The sequence below is a fragment of the Leptonychotes weddellii genome, chromosome 1, assembly GCF_054177405.1.
Source record: "Leptonychotes weddellii isolate Sample4059 chromosome 1, ASM5417740v2, whole genome shotgun sequence".
NCBI classification, from domain to species: Eukaryota; Metazoa; Chordata; class Mammalia; order Carnivora; family Phocidae; genus Leptonychotes; species Leptonychotes weddellii.
The window spans coordinates 28,860,836-28,876,552 of NC_138369.1; the positions used below are offsets into that span (position 1 = coordinate 28,860,836).

Here is a 15,717-nt window from a genome sequence, read left to right on the forward strand (position 1 = left end):
CTCTATTTTCAACTTTTTTAGGGACCTCCATACAGTTTTCCAGAGTGGCTGCACCAGCTTGCATTCCCACCAACAGTGTAGGAGGGTTCCCCTTTCTCCGCATCCCCGCCAACATCTGTCGTTTCCTGACTTGTAAATTTTAGCCATTCTGACTGGTGTGAGGTGGTATCTCATTGAGGTTTTGATTTGGATTTCCCTGATGCCGAGCGATATTGAGCACTGTTAGCTCATTTATTTTCTACCTTTCCTGTTTTTAAATATAATCATTGAAGGCTACAAAGACATCATATGAGGCTGTAAAGAACACTTTAGCTGCATTGCACAAGTTTCACAGATAGTATTTTCCATATCCTTCAGTTTGAATGCCCATTGTCATTTCTTCTTTGACACGTGCACCATTGAGAAGTATGTTTTTAGTATCTAAATGAAGGAGGAGTTACACTTTTGTTATTAATAGCTAACTTTACTTTTTATAGACAGTGGTGCAGCCAACTCATACTGACTCACAAGATGTGATTGTTGAAGATTCAAGAATTTTGCAAACCTTACTGTTAATAAATCAATAGCCTGAAATCAGCTGTGGTGGGACTATTTACACCACAGAAATCTGAAAACATTACAAAGCAGGGCTTTTTTTCTTTTCCAACAGAGGTAGTTTACCAGCATACTATTGCCTGTATGATACCAACAGCTTGGAATGTGTTGATACTTGCTTTGTGCCCCAGTACATGGCCAAATGTCATGTATGTCGCGTATATGCACACAAAGAAAGGTTTATTCCAGTTATCAGGAATAATACTCTGCATCTGTTCACTCGATTTGTCTTGCTGATCATGTTAAGTCTTCTATATACTTCTTTTTTATTACCTTTATCTATTTTTTATTTCCTTTATCTTTATCAATTATTTTTTAAAGGCTTTATTTATTTATTTATTTATTTTTAGAGAGCACGAATGGGGGAAGGGTAAAGGGATAGGACAAGAGAGAATCCCAAGCAGACCTCACGCTGAGTGTGGAGCCTGACACCGGGCTCAATCTCACAACGCCGAGATCACGACCTGAGCCAAATCAAGAATCAGACACTTAACCAATTGAGCCACCCAGATGCCCCTATCAGTTATTGATTAAGAAGTTTTTACTCATGGGGCACCTGGGTGGCTCAGTCCGTTGGGCGTCCAACTCTTGATTTTGGCTCAGGTCATGATCTCGGGTCGTGGAATCAAGCCCCACATCAGGCTCCATACTCAGCAGGAAGTCTGCTTGAGATTCTCTCTCCCTCTACCCCTTTCCCCACTCGTGTCCCCCCCACCCACCCAAATAAATAAATAAGTCTTTAAGAAAAAGAGAAGGTTTGGGCACCTGGGTGGCTCAGTCGTTAAGCATTTGCCTTCAGCTCAGTTCATGATCCCAGGGTCCTGGGATTAAGCCCCACGTCGGGCTCCCCACTCACCGGGGAGCCTGCTTCTCCCTCTCTTTCTGCCCCTCCCCCTGTTCATGCTCTCTCTCTCTCCCAAATAAATAAATAAAATATTTTAAAAATAAAAAAAATTTAAAAAAAAACAGACAAGATTTACCCCAGGGCAAGTGCCATCTCGAGAGTTAAGTTACCTCTCCCCTGATGATTCTTACTTTCTTGTCACTTCAGGCCCCCACTGAATTCCTGCCCTCTCCTGCCCAGGCAACCATGTTTCTTTTGCTTGTTGTTCATTTTTTAATGTCTTACTATTTTTTGGCCAAAACCAGAAGTCCCTCCCCACTCTTCTCTTTCTCAGTCCTTTATTTATTTCCTTTATAATACACAATGTATCATTATTTTTTATTTGTTTATTTTCTGTCTTTCTCACCACAGTGTATCATCCATGAGTGTGGCAACCCTGTTCTCTTCTTTACCATTCTGACTTAAGCACCTAGCGAGCATGACGAGGCTCTCAGTACATTTTTATTAAATGTATATGTGAATGAATGAATGAAAGCTCAGTATGCTGGGGGACTAGTATGTAGTGATAAAGGGGAGGCAGGTCTTCGGAGGAGGTGCTTACTCCACACCTTATATTTAGGGGAATGAGAAGGCGACTGCACGATGCTGGAGTATCCAGGGGCCACCCTGCAGGAAAGGACGTTCAGGCAGTCTGTGGAGCTGTCAAATAGAAGGGACCTGTGGTCCTGCTCCCAGGGTGTCAGGCACCTCAGGTCTCACAGTGAGTGAGAAAAAAGGGTTTTACAGGCTGTTGTCTAAAAATATTCACTGTCTAGGGCGCCTGGGTGGTTCAGTCTGTTAAGCGTCTGCCTTTAGCTCAGGTCATGATAGTGGAGTCCTGGGATCGAGTCCCGAGTTGGGCTCCATGCTCAGTGGGGAATCTGCTTCTCCCTCTGCCCCTCACCCGACTCGTGCTCTCGCTCTCACTCACTCTCGAATAAATAAATACAATCTTTTTTTAAAAATAAAAATATTCACTGTCTATGCAATCTACATATTACAAGTTTGATGACCATGTTGTAAAGTGTTTTCAACTCCTTTTGTCTTAATATACATTTTTTAAAGGCTTGGTGCACCAACTTAGGTTAGTGAAGAGCTAGATGCCCCAAGGACATCATGTGCACTGTGAGAACAAAGTACTAGCAATACTGTTTACCCTTTGACCACACTATTCCCAGTTTCTGCTCCAACAGGTTTTATTTATCTTAAGATTAAAGCAAATCACCAGTGGACATATAGTTATTGCTTTATGGTGTAGTACAGACACATAAGCCAGAGGCATCAGTGGATTCTGTCACCTTTGAAAAATGATTTATTTTTTTTATGTGCTTTGTTTTTCACTCATGGGTAACCTGATAACATTTCAGAGCCTGAAATCCTTCCCTAAGCTAAAATAACCTGTTGAATGTAAGTGTAAACCAAGTCTAGGCTAGAAGAGCAGAGTTACTTTTTTTTCTAAAAGTTCCTTGAATCTGGAAACATGTCTGGTCACACTATTGCAATATGGAAAAATAAATCATAATTAGATTTCATTGAGTCGCAAATGACCCTGAAATTGACTAACTGTATTACATTAGAGAAATCTAAGGCTCATAAATACACTGATTAATACGTCTACTCTAGGCTCTGTGCCATCCTTAGTCAATCATGGTGCTCCTCCCCTGGGCCTCAAAATCCTTCTTAACACAGAACAACAGGAGAAGCCTAAATGTCATTTCTGGTTCTCGCTTAGTTAAAGCATCCACACCATTTGCCATTTTGCCAGTGAAGCAAATGCTAAATTCATCTCTTTAGTGTAAGTTGTGAGTTTTATGCTGGTTAACTTAATATTGGCAGTTCAAGGGTTGATTTCAGAAGTTTGGTGATACTTGCTTTCTAGGTTTCTTTTTCAAAGAAGTCATCTATTTTTCATTTATTATGCCTCTATCCTACCATAACTTATTTCCTTCTCTCTCTTTATAATAGTTCAAAGTAAAAATAATATTGTTTACAAGGTAGGAAAACTCCTAACAGCAGAGAAATGTGCAATCAGATAAATGAAACTGTCTTATTTTCCATAAAATGAACTTAGTGGCTCTGGTCCCTGCTGAGCATGCTGGAAGGAGATAAGCTCTATACAGCGGCAGTGAAAGTTGTGATAACAATCAGCAAGTGATTTTTTTCCACAGTGAGGAGATTTTCCATCAGATTTCATTTGACCTTGAACACTGTGTTAGCAATGAATAATTAATAGTACTTATTACAGTAATGCCCCACTTAACTGACATTATCAGGGAATTAGATGCCCTAAATGAGTGAATTGGCCAGATAGGAAGACTTGCCCCCTTTTTGCACACACATACACACACACAAATCTTTATTATAACCATTTCTGGTCCTAACGTTTTTTAAGTGTGTGGCAAAATTTTGTGACTTATTGACATTCTCAGAAACATAAACATTTATTCATTCTGTATATCTTAGTGAAGCTTAATATGTGCCAGGCACTATCAGGTGTGGGCAATATAACAGTGAATGAAGGAGACACAGTCCCTGTCCTTATGAAGCCTGTGTTTTGGGGGAGAAGAGAGATAAGCAAGGAATCATGCTAGAGTGCTGGGACAAGAGCAGGAAAGACTTATGAACTACCCTGGACTGAGTGGCAAAATAGTTGAACTCAAACTTGTCTGAGTTCCCCAGGACTGTTTGCTGCTAAATGGCTTCTGATGGTTGTGTCTTGAGTTCTTGTGATTGATCCTGGTAATTCATCTTCTTTAAATTCAGCTATAGTTTCTTGCTGCTTGCTAAGTGTGTGGTGCTGCTCCTACTCTTTTTTGGTATCACAATAATGTACATAAAATGGTTAAATGAAGGATGACAAATACAGGGTATATTAGTTAATCTAGCATTGCATAACAAATTACTCCAAAACTTACCAGCTGAAAAGAGCACCCATTTATCATCCTACAGTTTGTGTGGGTCAGGAATCCAGCATGCTTACCTGGATCCTCTACTTCAGGCTCTCTGACATGGCTACATACCCTCAAGGTGTCAGCCAGGCCGGGGTCTCATCTGAAGGCAGGACTCCATTCTTCAAGGAATATTGGACTGAGAGCATGAGTTTTTTGCCAGCGATAGTCTGGAGGCTACTCTCAGTTCCTTGTTACATGAGCCTCTCCAAAAAGGCAGATTGCTTCATGAAAGCCATTGAGAGAGAGAGAATATGTTAGCAAGAACACACAGTCTTTCGAAACCTAATCACAGAAGAGACATTCTTTTACTTTTTCTGTATTCTCTTGATTCCAAGCAAGTCACTAAGTCCTGCCTACACTCAAAGGGAAGAATACCAGGAAGGGGATTACCGGGGGCCACCATAGAGGCTGCTTACCCCCATATACCAAGAATATTATCATCATTCTTCCCAGGGCCATAGCAAACCTTACTAATTAATCATGGCAATCTCAACCACTGAGCCCCAAAATGGCTCCAAAAGCATATTTAATGGAGGACTCCAAGAGGCCCATTACCAGTCAGTTGGTGAGATAAGGACAATTTTCCTTCTCTTACTTAAACAGTAACCATTCCAAGTAATTGTTGTGGGGAAAATATGTAGGTCAAGAATCTGGACAGAGATGGGGGGCAGTAGTTAGAAGCAGATCTACAACATGACCAAACAATGGCCATCATTTGTCAAGTCAATGGGAAGGAAGCAAAGCCTGTAGCAGAAATCGACTGATAGAGACTTAACAGACAAATATTTCACAGTAAGGACCTTGAATTGAGAAATACATATCACAGCAGGCAAGAGCTCAAATGAGATCAGATCATATTATGGTTGGACACACAGAAGAAGAATCTGGTCCTGATCAGGACAGAGGTTATCCCCTTGGCTACACTGAATAAGAGTCATCATCATCTTTTTCAATGAACAAATACCAAAGACGCCATGGCCTAGCCTCACGTTTCTTTCTTATGCCTGTCTCAGATTTGGGGGTTTCCCACTGTATCTATGGTAGTGTTATTCAACCTTCCTTCACACACCCTCCCTTTGCATAAACATAAAAATCTCATTATCCATCTGCAAAGAATGTCTCTGCTCCCTTCTTCGATAAATCACACACATATTTCTCCATGCTTTATTCCCATTACAAAGTGAGGACCTCCTCATTCTTCAGGAATCTTTTTGTTTGTCCACACCAGCTCTGGACTCCTTAAGCTTCCTCTCTGTCTATCGGGATTCCAAAAAAAATTAGTGATTTTCAAACAACGAGATCACAGCCCCCCTAGGAGAATAAAAAAAAAATTTTAAGATTTTATTTATTTATTTGAGAAAGAGAGAAAGCACAAGCGGGGGGAAGGTACAGAGGGAGAGGGAGAAGCAGGCTCCCCGCTGAGCAGGGAGCCTGACGTGGGGCTCGATCCCAGGACCCTGAGATCATGACCTGAGCCAAAGGCAGATGCCTAACCAACTAAGCCACCCAGGTGCCCCTAAAATTTTTTAATGTTTTATTTTTTAAAGTTTCAAACATTCAGAAAAACTTCAGTAATAGTACAATGATTTCCTGCCTACTCTTCACTCAGTCTCTTCATATTTCCCTTATTACCCTCTTAATATGTATACTTATATTTGTTTTCCTGAACCATTTAAAAGTAACTTGCAGAGGGGTGCCTGGGTGACTCAGTTGGTTAAGCGTCCGACTCTTCATTTTGACTCAAGTCATGATCTCAGGGTTGTGGGATTGAGCCCCACAGTGGGCTCAGTGCTCAGTGTGGAGTCTGCTTGAGATTCTCTCTCTCTCCCTGCCCCTCCCCTAGTTCTCTCTCTCTCTCTCTCTCTCAAATACATAAATAAAATCTTCTAAAAATTTTTTTAAAAATAAAAATAACTTGCAGAGGTGCTACCCATTACCCCTTAATATTCCGGTGTATGTTTCCTAAAACCAAGGGTCCTTACTTCCATAGCCATAGTACAGCCATGTGACAAAAATAGCTTCTAATCTGCACATTTCCCTAGCATTTCACTAATGATCCCAATAAGGTACTTCATAGGTCAGATCCAACCCCAGTCACATGTGGCATTTAGTTGTCAAGTCTCTTCAGGTCCCTTCCTTCTAGAACATCCCTCAATTTGGGTTTATCTAAATGTTTCCCCATGATCAGATTCAGGTTTTGCTTTTGAGGCAGAGCTATCAGAGAAATGATGGTATGTTTTCCTCAGTGCCTGCTCTCAGTAGGTACCCAGATATAGTGTCTGTCCATATAAAGTGTCTGCCAGTTTCCTCACTGTAAAGTTAATTTATAAGTATTTTGTACTTGGGAATTAATGAGTGATTCATTCATGCTTTGCGGGGAGACAACTTGAGACCCTATAACTTCCCTTCACCACTTCTCGCCTCCATTGATGATTCTTGTCTGAATCTATTATTACTCTGATAGTTTTGCCACAAAGAATTTTTAAGGCTGAGTTTGGCATGAATGGTTTTAAAGGAATTTCCAGATTGTCAGCTCCTCTCTAGATGATGCTCAAACTGTGGCTGTGGCATGCTGCTTCTCCTTTTAGGGCCTCCAACTGCATAACTTGAGGGCACACTTCCTGCAGGCTACTGCAGACACAAAGGGAAGGGTGCCCCGGGGGTGGTGCCTCAGGCTCCAGCTGGTCCCCTCTCTGACTTCCCTTTCACAGCTGCCTCCTTCCCCTTTTACAAAAGAAAGGCCCACCTCTCACCCATCCAGAAGCTTACTGTGGCTCAGTCCCCCAGGCTAAAAACAATCCAGGACTCCAAACAAAGGAGTGATTCAGAATCTAGCTGTTAGTGTTGAGAAAGTGAATGATTCTAATGATTGGGTTACAAATCCTTTTCAACTCTTTGCTTTCAACAAAATTGAAGAAGGATCTGATGGAGTTGTCAGTTAGTAGATCATTAAAAATAATTTTTGATGATAGATCACCATACGATTTTTGGCAAATACCCCAGAAGAGTTTGAAGAATTGAGTGATGTTGCTATAAGGAAACTCTTTCCTTTCCCACTACTTATGTGAACAAAGTTTGGCTGTACTTATAAGTATGATTAAAAGAAAAAAAGGGAATAAAACTGATGCTGAACCCTGTCTCATTTGGACAATCAGAAATATTCAGGAGTTAATCGGAGGGAAAATTCCCATTCATCTCGTTTAAGATACAGACTTCCGATAAGATTTTAAGATTTTACTTCCCATGTTTCATAATGATTTATCCAAATGTATAATGTATTTGTTGTGTTGAGCAATTAAGTACAAATACAAATAGTCATAATGACAATTCAACACAGAAGAAATTGTTTAGCATTTAGGGCATCAAATTCACAGAAAATATTAAAGATTTCAAAGTTTAACTTTGTACAGAAAGTTGATGCAGAAAATTGTGACAAGAGAGATCAATAAAAAGCCATTCAAACGTTAACATACATTACATTGAAAAAAAAATACATTACATTGTAGTAAATTCTGTGCAGGAACTAAAATGGAACCAGCAAATAGAGCGAAGTGTCAAATCTCTTTACTATTAACCTTTTCCTGTATGAATTGAGGAGTGAATAAGACTGATTTTATTTTACAGCATCAACATTAAAATGTGCTAGAAATTGCACAACTATAAAACCTTATGACGAAATATCATAGCCCTCCATTTTAGAATGTAAGGAATAAATAATTTTTCAAAAACATTCTGGGAGCCACATGAGCAACAGGGTTGGAAGAACATTGCTAAGGAAGAAGCTCTCCCTCTGTGTGTATTATGTATTACCCACGGTAGTTCTCTGAGACTTTGCCTCCTGTTTTCTATGGCAAACCTTCTGCTTCCCATCCAGGGTCTGTCTCCACCTTGCTCTGGGAGCCCCGCTCACCTATCACATTCACCCAATCCCCGCCCCACTGTTGCCTCACCCCCAAGTCAAAGACCAGCTCGCCCCTTGGCGGGAAAGGCTCCGGACCATCTCCATAGCTTATCAAATTAAAGATCGTCCTCTGAGTATTGCATTTTTATACCTAGATCCCTAGAACACATAGGCTCTGTCTGAGTGTAGTCAAGATCTCATATCCAAAGAGGAAAAACTTGCCCTTGGGGCGGGTGCTCGATGGTCACGACTCTGAAGGAGGGTCACCTGACTCAGGGCATGCGCATCGTATCAGGCCAGCTGCAGGCTAAGTCCTCAAAAGAAAGACATCAATAGGAATTCCTGAATTGCAGGATATCCTTGGTAACCTGCAAATTCCCGGGCCTTGCCAAGAGGATAGTCTAATTTGGTGAGTGTGGGAGAAGGCCCAACACACAAAGTACAAGCCCTGCCAGGTGACTTTGTTGAGTTTTGTCCTTGTACCGTACCGTACCTTGAGCATCATTGCCTCAGAGTGTGATCTTTCATCCTGACTGAAGCTCCTCAAATCCGTTCTTTCGTTTCCATTCAGGTACTCGAAATTCCAAAGGGTTCAAATGGAATCGTAAATCAGCTGAAGGTAAGTGAGCTGTCAATGTATGACATTTTTATTTTTGTAGTTTATTCCAGCCTGATTATTTCCATCGAATGACTATATATTATACTTAAAATATTACTTTTAATTGGAAGTCTAATCAAGCACAAAGACAATATTATGTAAGTTCAATTGCATTTTTAAATATTTAAGCTCCAGAGAGGTAGATGAATGGGGAAAATGAATTTACAGAAGAAGAGATATAAATGATAAGCATATTTTAATTGATCCTTTCTAATTAAATATAAACATATCACATGATAACAGTGTAACAATATGGGTGAAAGTCTATGGTAATGGTGTGGTAAAAAGAGAATGAATGAGATTAGGACTACAATTAATTTGGCCATACCTGTAAACAATATTTTCTTTTGTACTCGTTTAGTCAATAATGCTACTTTTATAAATCTAGTTAAAGGAAATGCAAAGTTAAAGTCAAATTTGTTCACTGTCGAATTGTATAATTGTTCACTGTATAATTGTAGAATGATAGTAGCAATAAGGAGAAAACAACTGATACAAAGGATTGAGGCAAATTCACCAGCAGAATAATATACAGTTCTTTCAAATGTAATTGTCAAAACACATTTAATGTTGACAGATAATGTTCAGGACAGAATATAAAGGGATCAAAGTGTGTTAAAGGGAAGAAAGGTAGGAGAGAGGGAGGAAGCAGGGGAAGGGAGAGAATGAATCTAAAACACATATAAGTAAGAAAAAAAATAGGCCACCATGATGGTGAGATTAGGGTAACTTTTATTTTCTTACTTACATTTTCTTTAGCTTTGAAATTCTTTGCACTGCATGCATCAGTTTTATAATCCAAAACAGTATTGCTTTAGAAACCGTATTAAGTAAGTATTCCAACTTCTAAATTGCTGGTTTTGAGGAAAACCAGATTACATGGTCCACTGGCAGCATATTTGCACAAAGTACCATAGAACTAGTCCAGTCCCCTGTCACCAACCCACCCCCCAACCCCCAATCCCCAGTCTATGGACAGCAGCTTCACCTAGAGTGAGACCTACAGGCTGATGTCTCTCTCTCTCTCTCTCTCTCACACACACACACACACAATCAGACAAGGATATTCTAGCATGTCCCTCGAGAGCCTACTTCCTTTCCTTTATTCTGAATAATTTAAATGGAACTGAAGGAAGCTATTCTTTTCCATGAGCTGATATTAAGGGGTTGAGAGTACCATGTAATGAGTTCCTTTCATTTATCAGTATGATCATGATTAAATGTCCTCTCTTACATTATTCATTCATTCAACAAATAGTTTTGAGTGCCTCTTAGACACTCAAATAGTCACTCTGATGAAGACGAAGTGGTATTCTTTCATTCGTCTGTTTAGTCAGTAAATCATATTGCCTACAGTATTTACCCAGTGTGTGACAGACATTTCTCGAGACATTGCAAAGACAGTAGAAAACTAGGCAGCCATAGTCCCTGCCCTCAAGGAGCTCACGGTCCAGGAGGAGAGAGAGACAGTTCAACACGTAAAAATCATGACAGGGTAGCGTGGTCAGTTAAGCATCCATCTCTTGATTCCGGCTCAAGTCATGATCTCCTGTGTCCTGAGATCAGGCCCTGTGTCAGGCTCTGCACTACGTGGAGAGTCTGCTTGAGATTCTCTCTCTCCCTCTCCCTCTGCCCCTCCCACTCATGCTGCCTCTCTCTCTAAAATAAATAAAATCTTTAAAAAAAATCTTGACAGTGTGCTGTATGTACCATGCAGGAACGCACAGTGTTGCAACAGAGACCAGCAGCGGTGCCTGACCAGATTAGGTGGTCAGGGAATGCCTGTCTAAGTAGGGATCTGGAGAATGAGTAACAGAGCAAGTCTGGCTGAGGAGTGCTGAGGAACTGTAGCTTTTTATTCCTCAGATATTTGGGGCCTGTGAAACAGCCGGCACAGTGCTAGACAGTGGGTTGGGAGGAGATGAGGGTGAATAAGGGGTGATCCCTGATCTCTACGACCTCAGACACTAGAGGGGTTGACAGATACAATCATCACACAATCTCTTCAGTATGTGAGAGTCAGAAAAGGCTTCCCAGCAAAGGTGAGTCCAAAAATTAACTTTTTTTTTCATCATAATTGTTTTATTCAGTGTTTGAATAGGTAAGTATATTCATATGTCAAAAAATTGCAAAAGTAAAAAAGGGTTTTCAGTGAGAGTTCTCTCTCCCAACCTCTTCCCCTCATTCCCATCCAATGCCCCTCCCCAGAGACAACCAATGTCACTGGTTTCTTCTGGATACTTCCAGAGATGGTCTGTGTTGGTCCAAATACATGAGTGCGTTTTGGGTTCTTTGTTTTTCCTTTTTATTATGTGAGGATCTGAGCTGAATCTTCAAGTATGAATTTTCCAGAGAAGGGGGTTTGGACAAAAGAAGAAAGAATATGGCAATGGAGGGCAAGAGAAAGACCCAGATTAGGTACATAGGACAAGCTTTTCCATGTTGTGGAAATATAAGTGTGAGGCAGGAAGGCGGGGGAACCAGATCATGGCAAGATCTGATTGCCATGCTGCGGGGCACAGATTTAATCCAGTTGGTAGCAGGACTCCAAGAAAGACTTTTAAGTCAAGAGTAACATGTGCTAATTGGTGTTTTAGGAAGAGGGTTCTAGCAGCTGGTAGATGATAGACGTCCAAGTGAGCCTTGGTCACCAAATGGAAAAGTCGAGCTTCTTTCCTTCAGCCAGTGTGAGCCAGGAAAGGTTTTTAAATAGGTGTCTGGTGGTATCAGAGGTTGTGTTAGGTAGATTGATCTATCAGCAGTGTGCTGTCCTGAAATATAGCACAGCATTAGAAGAAGAATGGAGAGAAAAATCAAGTGAGTGAGAATCTAATTGAACACCAACCCTCAGCAGAAATGTGGGCCTTTCCTCTACTTTTTAACTTTAAGGAAGAAATCTGTATTCATTACCTATTGCTGCATAACAAAGTACGCCAAAACTTGGTGGTTAAAACAGCCTACATTTATTATCTCACAGCTTGCACAGGTCAGGAATCTCAGTTGGGTTCTCTGCTTCAAGGTCACGCACCAGCTAGAATCAAGAGGTCAGTTAGGACTAGAGGTTGATCTGAAATCTTGACTGGGGAAGGATCTGCTTCCATGTTGTTGGCAGGTTCACTGAGGATTGTTGGGTTTTAGTTCCTTGACATCTGGGTCTCTCCCAGTGGCAGGCAGCTTGTTTCATGAAAACAGACAAGTCAGAGTAGTGATAAGGGAATCGGCTACCAAGGTAGACGTTAGACATGTCTGCAACCTAATCTCAGAAGTGACATCCCATCACCTTTGCAGTTTCTGTGGGTTAGCAGAAAGTCACTAGGTCCAGGCCATACTCGATGGAGGGCAGGGGATTACATGCGGCATGAATCCAAAGAGGCGGGATCATTGGGGCCGATTTAGAAGCTGCCTACCAGGGGAGCTTAATGAGAATTTTTCCTGTGAGTATTGGGAGCTAGGACAAGGCCTGGGGGGATAAAGCCAGTATTGTTCCTCACCCATGATCTAGTCAGGAAATCATCTAGCTCTCCCCTGGCCTGCTGATTACCACCCTCATTACAATCACCGCCATGCCGCGTTCATGTTTGTCCGCTGTCTCTGGTGACAAGACGCCGCCCCTCTGGAAATCAGAGCATCTGGGAACATTTATATACACTCTGGACTGGGCTGCATCTCCCTGCTGCTGTCGGACACTTATGAAAGTTTCCTCACCTCTGCTTATTGCACATACTTATGACATCAACCCACTAAAAGAAACACCTTTAACAGTAAAGATCAATGCCTAATGCATCCCTGACTCTTCAAACAGAGCAGGCTGGTTAGTTTGGTAAAGTAGGGCTTTATCAACCACAGTGGTAGACAACTCAGGGAATGCCCAGGGGAACTTAGAGCCTGGAATGCAGGCTGTGTAAGCTGCCACTCCAAACCAAACAGACATCAGGGAAATAGAAATCACAACAGCCAACACTGTTCGTGTGCACCAGCAACTGGGATAAGAACCTGACCCTTGTTATCTTGTTTTAGTTCACTAACTGGGCAAGGTCAATGCTGTTATCCCCATTTGATAGAGGAGAAACCTGAGACCCAGAGAGGTTAACTAGTTTGCCTGCACTCATAGCTAAGAAGTAGCAATACCAGGATTCAAACAGTTAGTTTGGTCCCTGCATTCTTAAATTGGGAACCAGCAATAATTCATCGTTAGGAACAGTCATGTTTTGTCCTGAATTACGGGGTGGCCTTATCAGCTAAGGATAATTTGTGGAAGGGGAGAGGGGCAGGCATCACCTAGAATAAATCAACTTCAAATGGAAATCAAAATATTCGTATAAATAGGGCGCCTGGGTGGCTCAGTTGGTTAAGCGACTGCCTTCGGCTTGGGTCATGATCCTCGAGTCCCAGGATCGAGTCCCGCATCGGGCTCCCTGCTCGGCGGGGAGTCTGCTTCTCCCTCTCCTGCTCCCCCCTCTTGTGCTCTCTCTCTCAAATAAATAAATAAAATCTTTAAAAAAAAATATTCGTATAAATAATGGAGGAAAAAACTTTTATTAGAACTAGATCTTTAGGGGCGCTTGTGTGGCACAGATGGGTAAGCATCCGACTCTTGGTTTTGGCTCAGATAATGATCTCAGGGTCATGAGATCAAGCCCCGTGTCAGGCTCCGTGCTCAGTGCAAAGTCTGCTTGAGACTCTCTCTCGCCCTTTCCCTCTGCCGCCCCCCTCAAATAAATAAGTCAATCTTAAAAAAAAAAAAAAAAAAGAACTAGATCTTTAAAAGATTTTTAATAAAGAAAAAAGTTTATTTTCTTAAAGTTAGGTCAGGAGTCAGCAAACCTTTTCTGTAAAGGACCAGATAGTAAATATTTTTGGCTTTGTGGTCAGTACAGAGCTCTGCTATAACTACAGAAGTCTCCAAGTGTGATATAGAAGCTGCCACGGACAGGAAGTAAATGAATGAGCATAGCTGGTTCCAATAAAGATTTATTTACAGAATCCCATGGCTGGCTAGATTTGGCCATTGAGCTGTAGTTGGCCACCCTTAATTGGGTCATAATTGTAAGGTATACGAATTCTTAGAAAAAGTAAGACTCGTGCAGGTTTTTAACATAATATTTCTGACAAAATATGTGCTAACCCAATCATCCCTCCCTATTTGGCTTCAGCAGTTCTATCAAAAAGAGTCAACTGTGCAAAACTAGGCTTTATCACTTTCTCGGGGTGTGCCACTATCCTTTGAGAGCCAAATAATTTTCTTTTGAAACTGTTATAACACCATCCTTCTGGATTTTCTCTTCTTCAGATGTAAATTTATCTAACTCTGCTAGATCCCTGTTTCCATGTAACTGAAATAGTTTTCCAATGTCTTTTCATCAACTATGTGAAATCCTGTGCCATTTGTAAGATTTGCTGTTCACTTTCAAGTTGGTTTTCATGGGGATTGTTTGTTTGCTGGGTGAGCATCCAAAGGACAGCAAGACCAGGGAACCCACTAAGACCCAGATGCTAAACAAGGAAGGATTTGAGTAAGAACTTTAAAATAGTCATATCATTGGTTGATATTTTCCATGTTACCATGATCCCAGCTTCCCTTCACAGCTGCTACCTACAGGTTCTCAAATAATAAATATGCAGGTAATGGAGATCTTCCCCATATGATTTATCCACCATTTTTATGTGCACACTGTTCTCTTGCATTCAGTTTTTCAATTATACCATCATTTATTGAGCATCTACTTTGTATTAAGTCACTTTGCTTATACAAATGTCCCTCTCCAAACTCTTACTAGCTAAGCTCAGTAACATTGACACAAATTTTCCTATAAAATCTTTGTTACCTACAATTCAGGTGCTGAATAGTTTCAGAAAACACTATATTCCTTACTATAGAAACTCACTCATTTGGTCTCATGAACCAATTCATCTTTGACTAGGAAGGGGTACTTTTGTTTTTTTACTGTTTCTGCTAGCAACTGTGAAAACTGTTTTACTGTTTTACAGATCCTAAGATCCTAAGAGAGCAAATAACTTGCCCCAGTTCTCCTTGCCAGTCAGCAGTGAAGTGAAATTCAGAGTCAAGTATCACTGGCTCCAGAGCCCATGTCTTTCTTTCATGTCCCTTTCGAATATGGAATTCACGCTGATGAAAAGCCCATCTATTTACTCCCACAAAGTCAAAGCTACAGATTCCTAAGTTCCTTAAATCACACTTTAATTAATAATGCTGATTTTAGGGCGCCTGGGTGGCTCAGTTGGTTAAGCGACTGCCTTCGGCTCAGGTCATGATCCTGGAGTCCCGGGATCGAGTCCCGCATCGGGCTCCCTGCTCGGCGGGGAGCCTGCTTCTCCCTCTCACCCTCCCCCCTCTCATGTGCTCTCTCTCTCATTCTCTCTGTCTCAAATAAATAAATAAAAAATCTTAAAAAAAAAAAATAATGCTGATTTTACATCATGAGCAGTAACACTGCCATTTTTTTTTAATCCCCCCATAGGGGCGCCTGGGTGGTTCAGTCGGTTGGGTATCAGGCTCTTGATTTCAACTCAGGTGGTGATCTCTGGGTGGTGAGATGGAGCTCTACATCTAGCTCCATGCTCAGCAGGGAGACAGCTCTCCTACTCCCTCTTCCTCTGTCCCTCCTCCCTTCACTCTCTCTGTCTCTCTCTCAAGTTAATAAATCTTTAAATCCCCCCATAAATCTAAGTGTTAAAAGAAATGCGCTTAAAATGCAATCCCTCTATTTAT

At 41.2% G+C, this 15,717-nt stretch overlaps 1 protein-coding gene across 3 annotated transcripts in view; it reads left to right on the forward strand.

Annotated features, from left to right (window-relative positions):
- The window catches only part of LOC145721607 (uncharacterized), a 129,837-nt gene that overhangs the window by 35,452 nt on the left and 78,668 nt on the right, over positions 1 to 15,717 (forward strand). For all 3 annotated transcript variants that reach the window (XM_081820339.1, XM_081820349.1, XM_081820330.1), the window contains exon 3: positions 8,901 to 8,947. In XM_081820339.1, the coding sequence (XP_081676465.1) occupies positions 8,901 to 8,947 (47 nt within the window). The remainder of the gene's footprint in view (positions 1 to 8,900; positions 8,948 to 15,717) is intronic.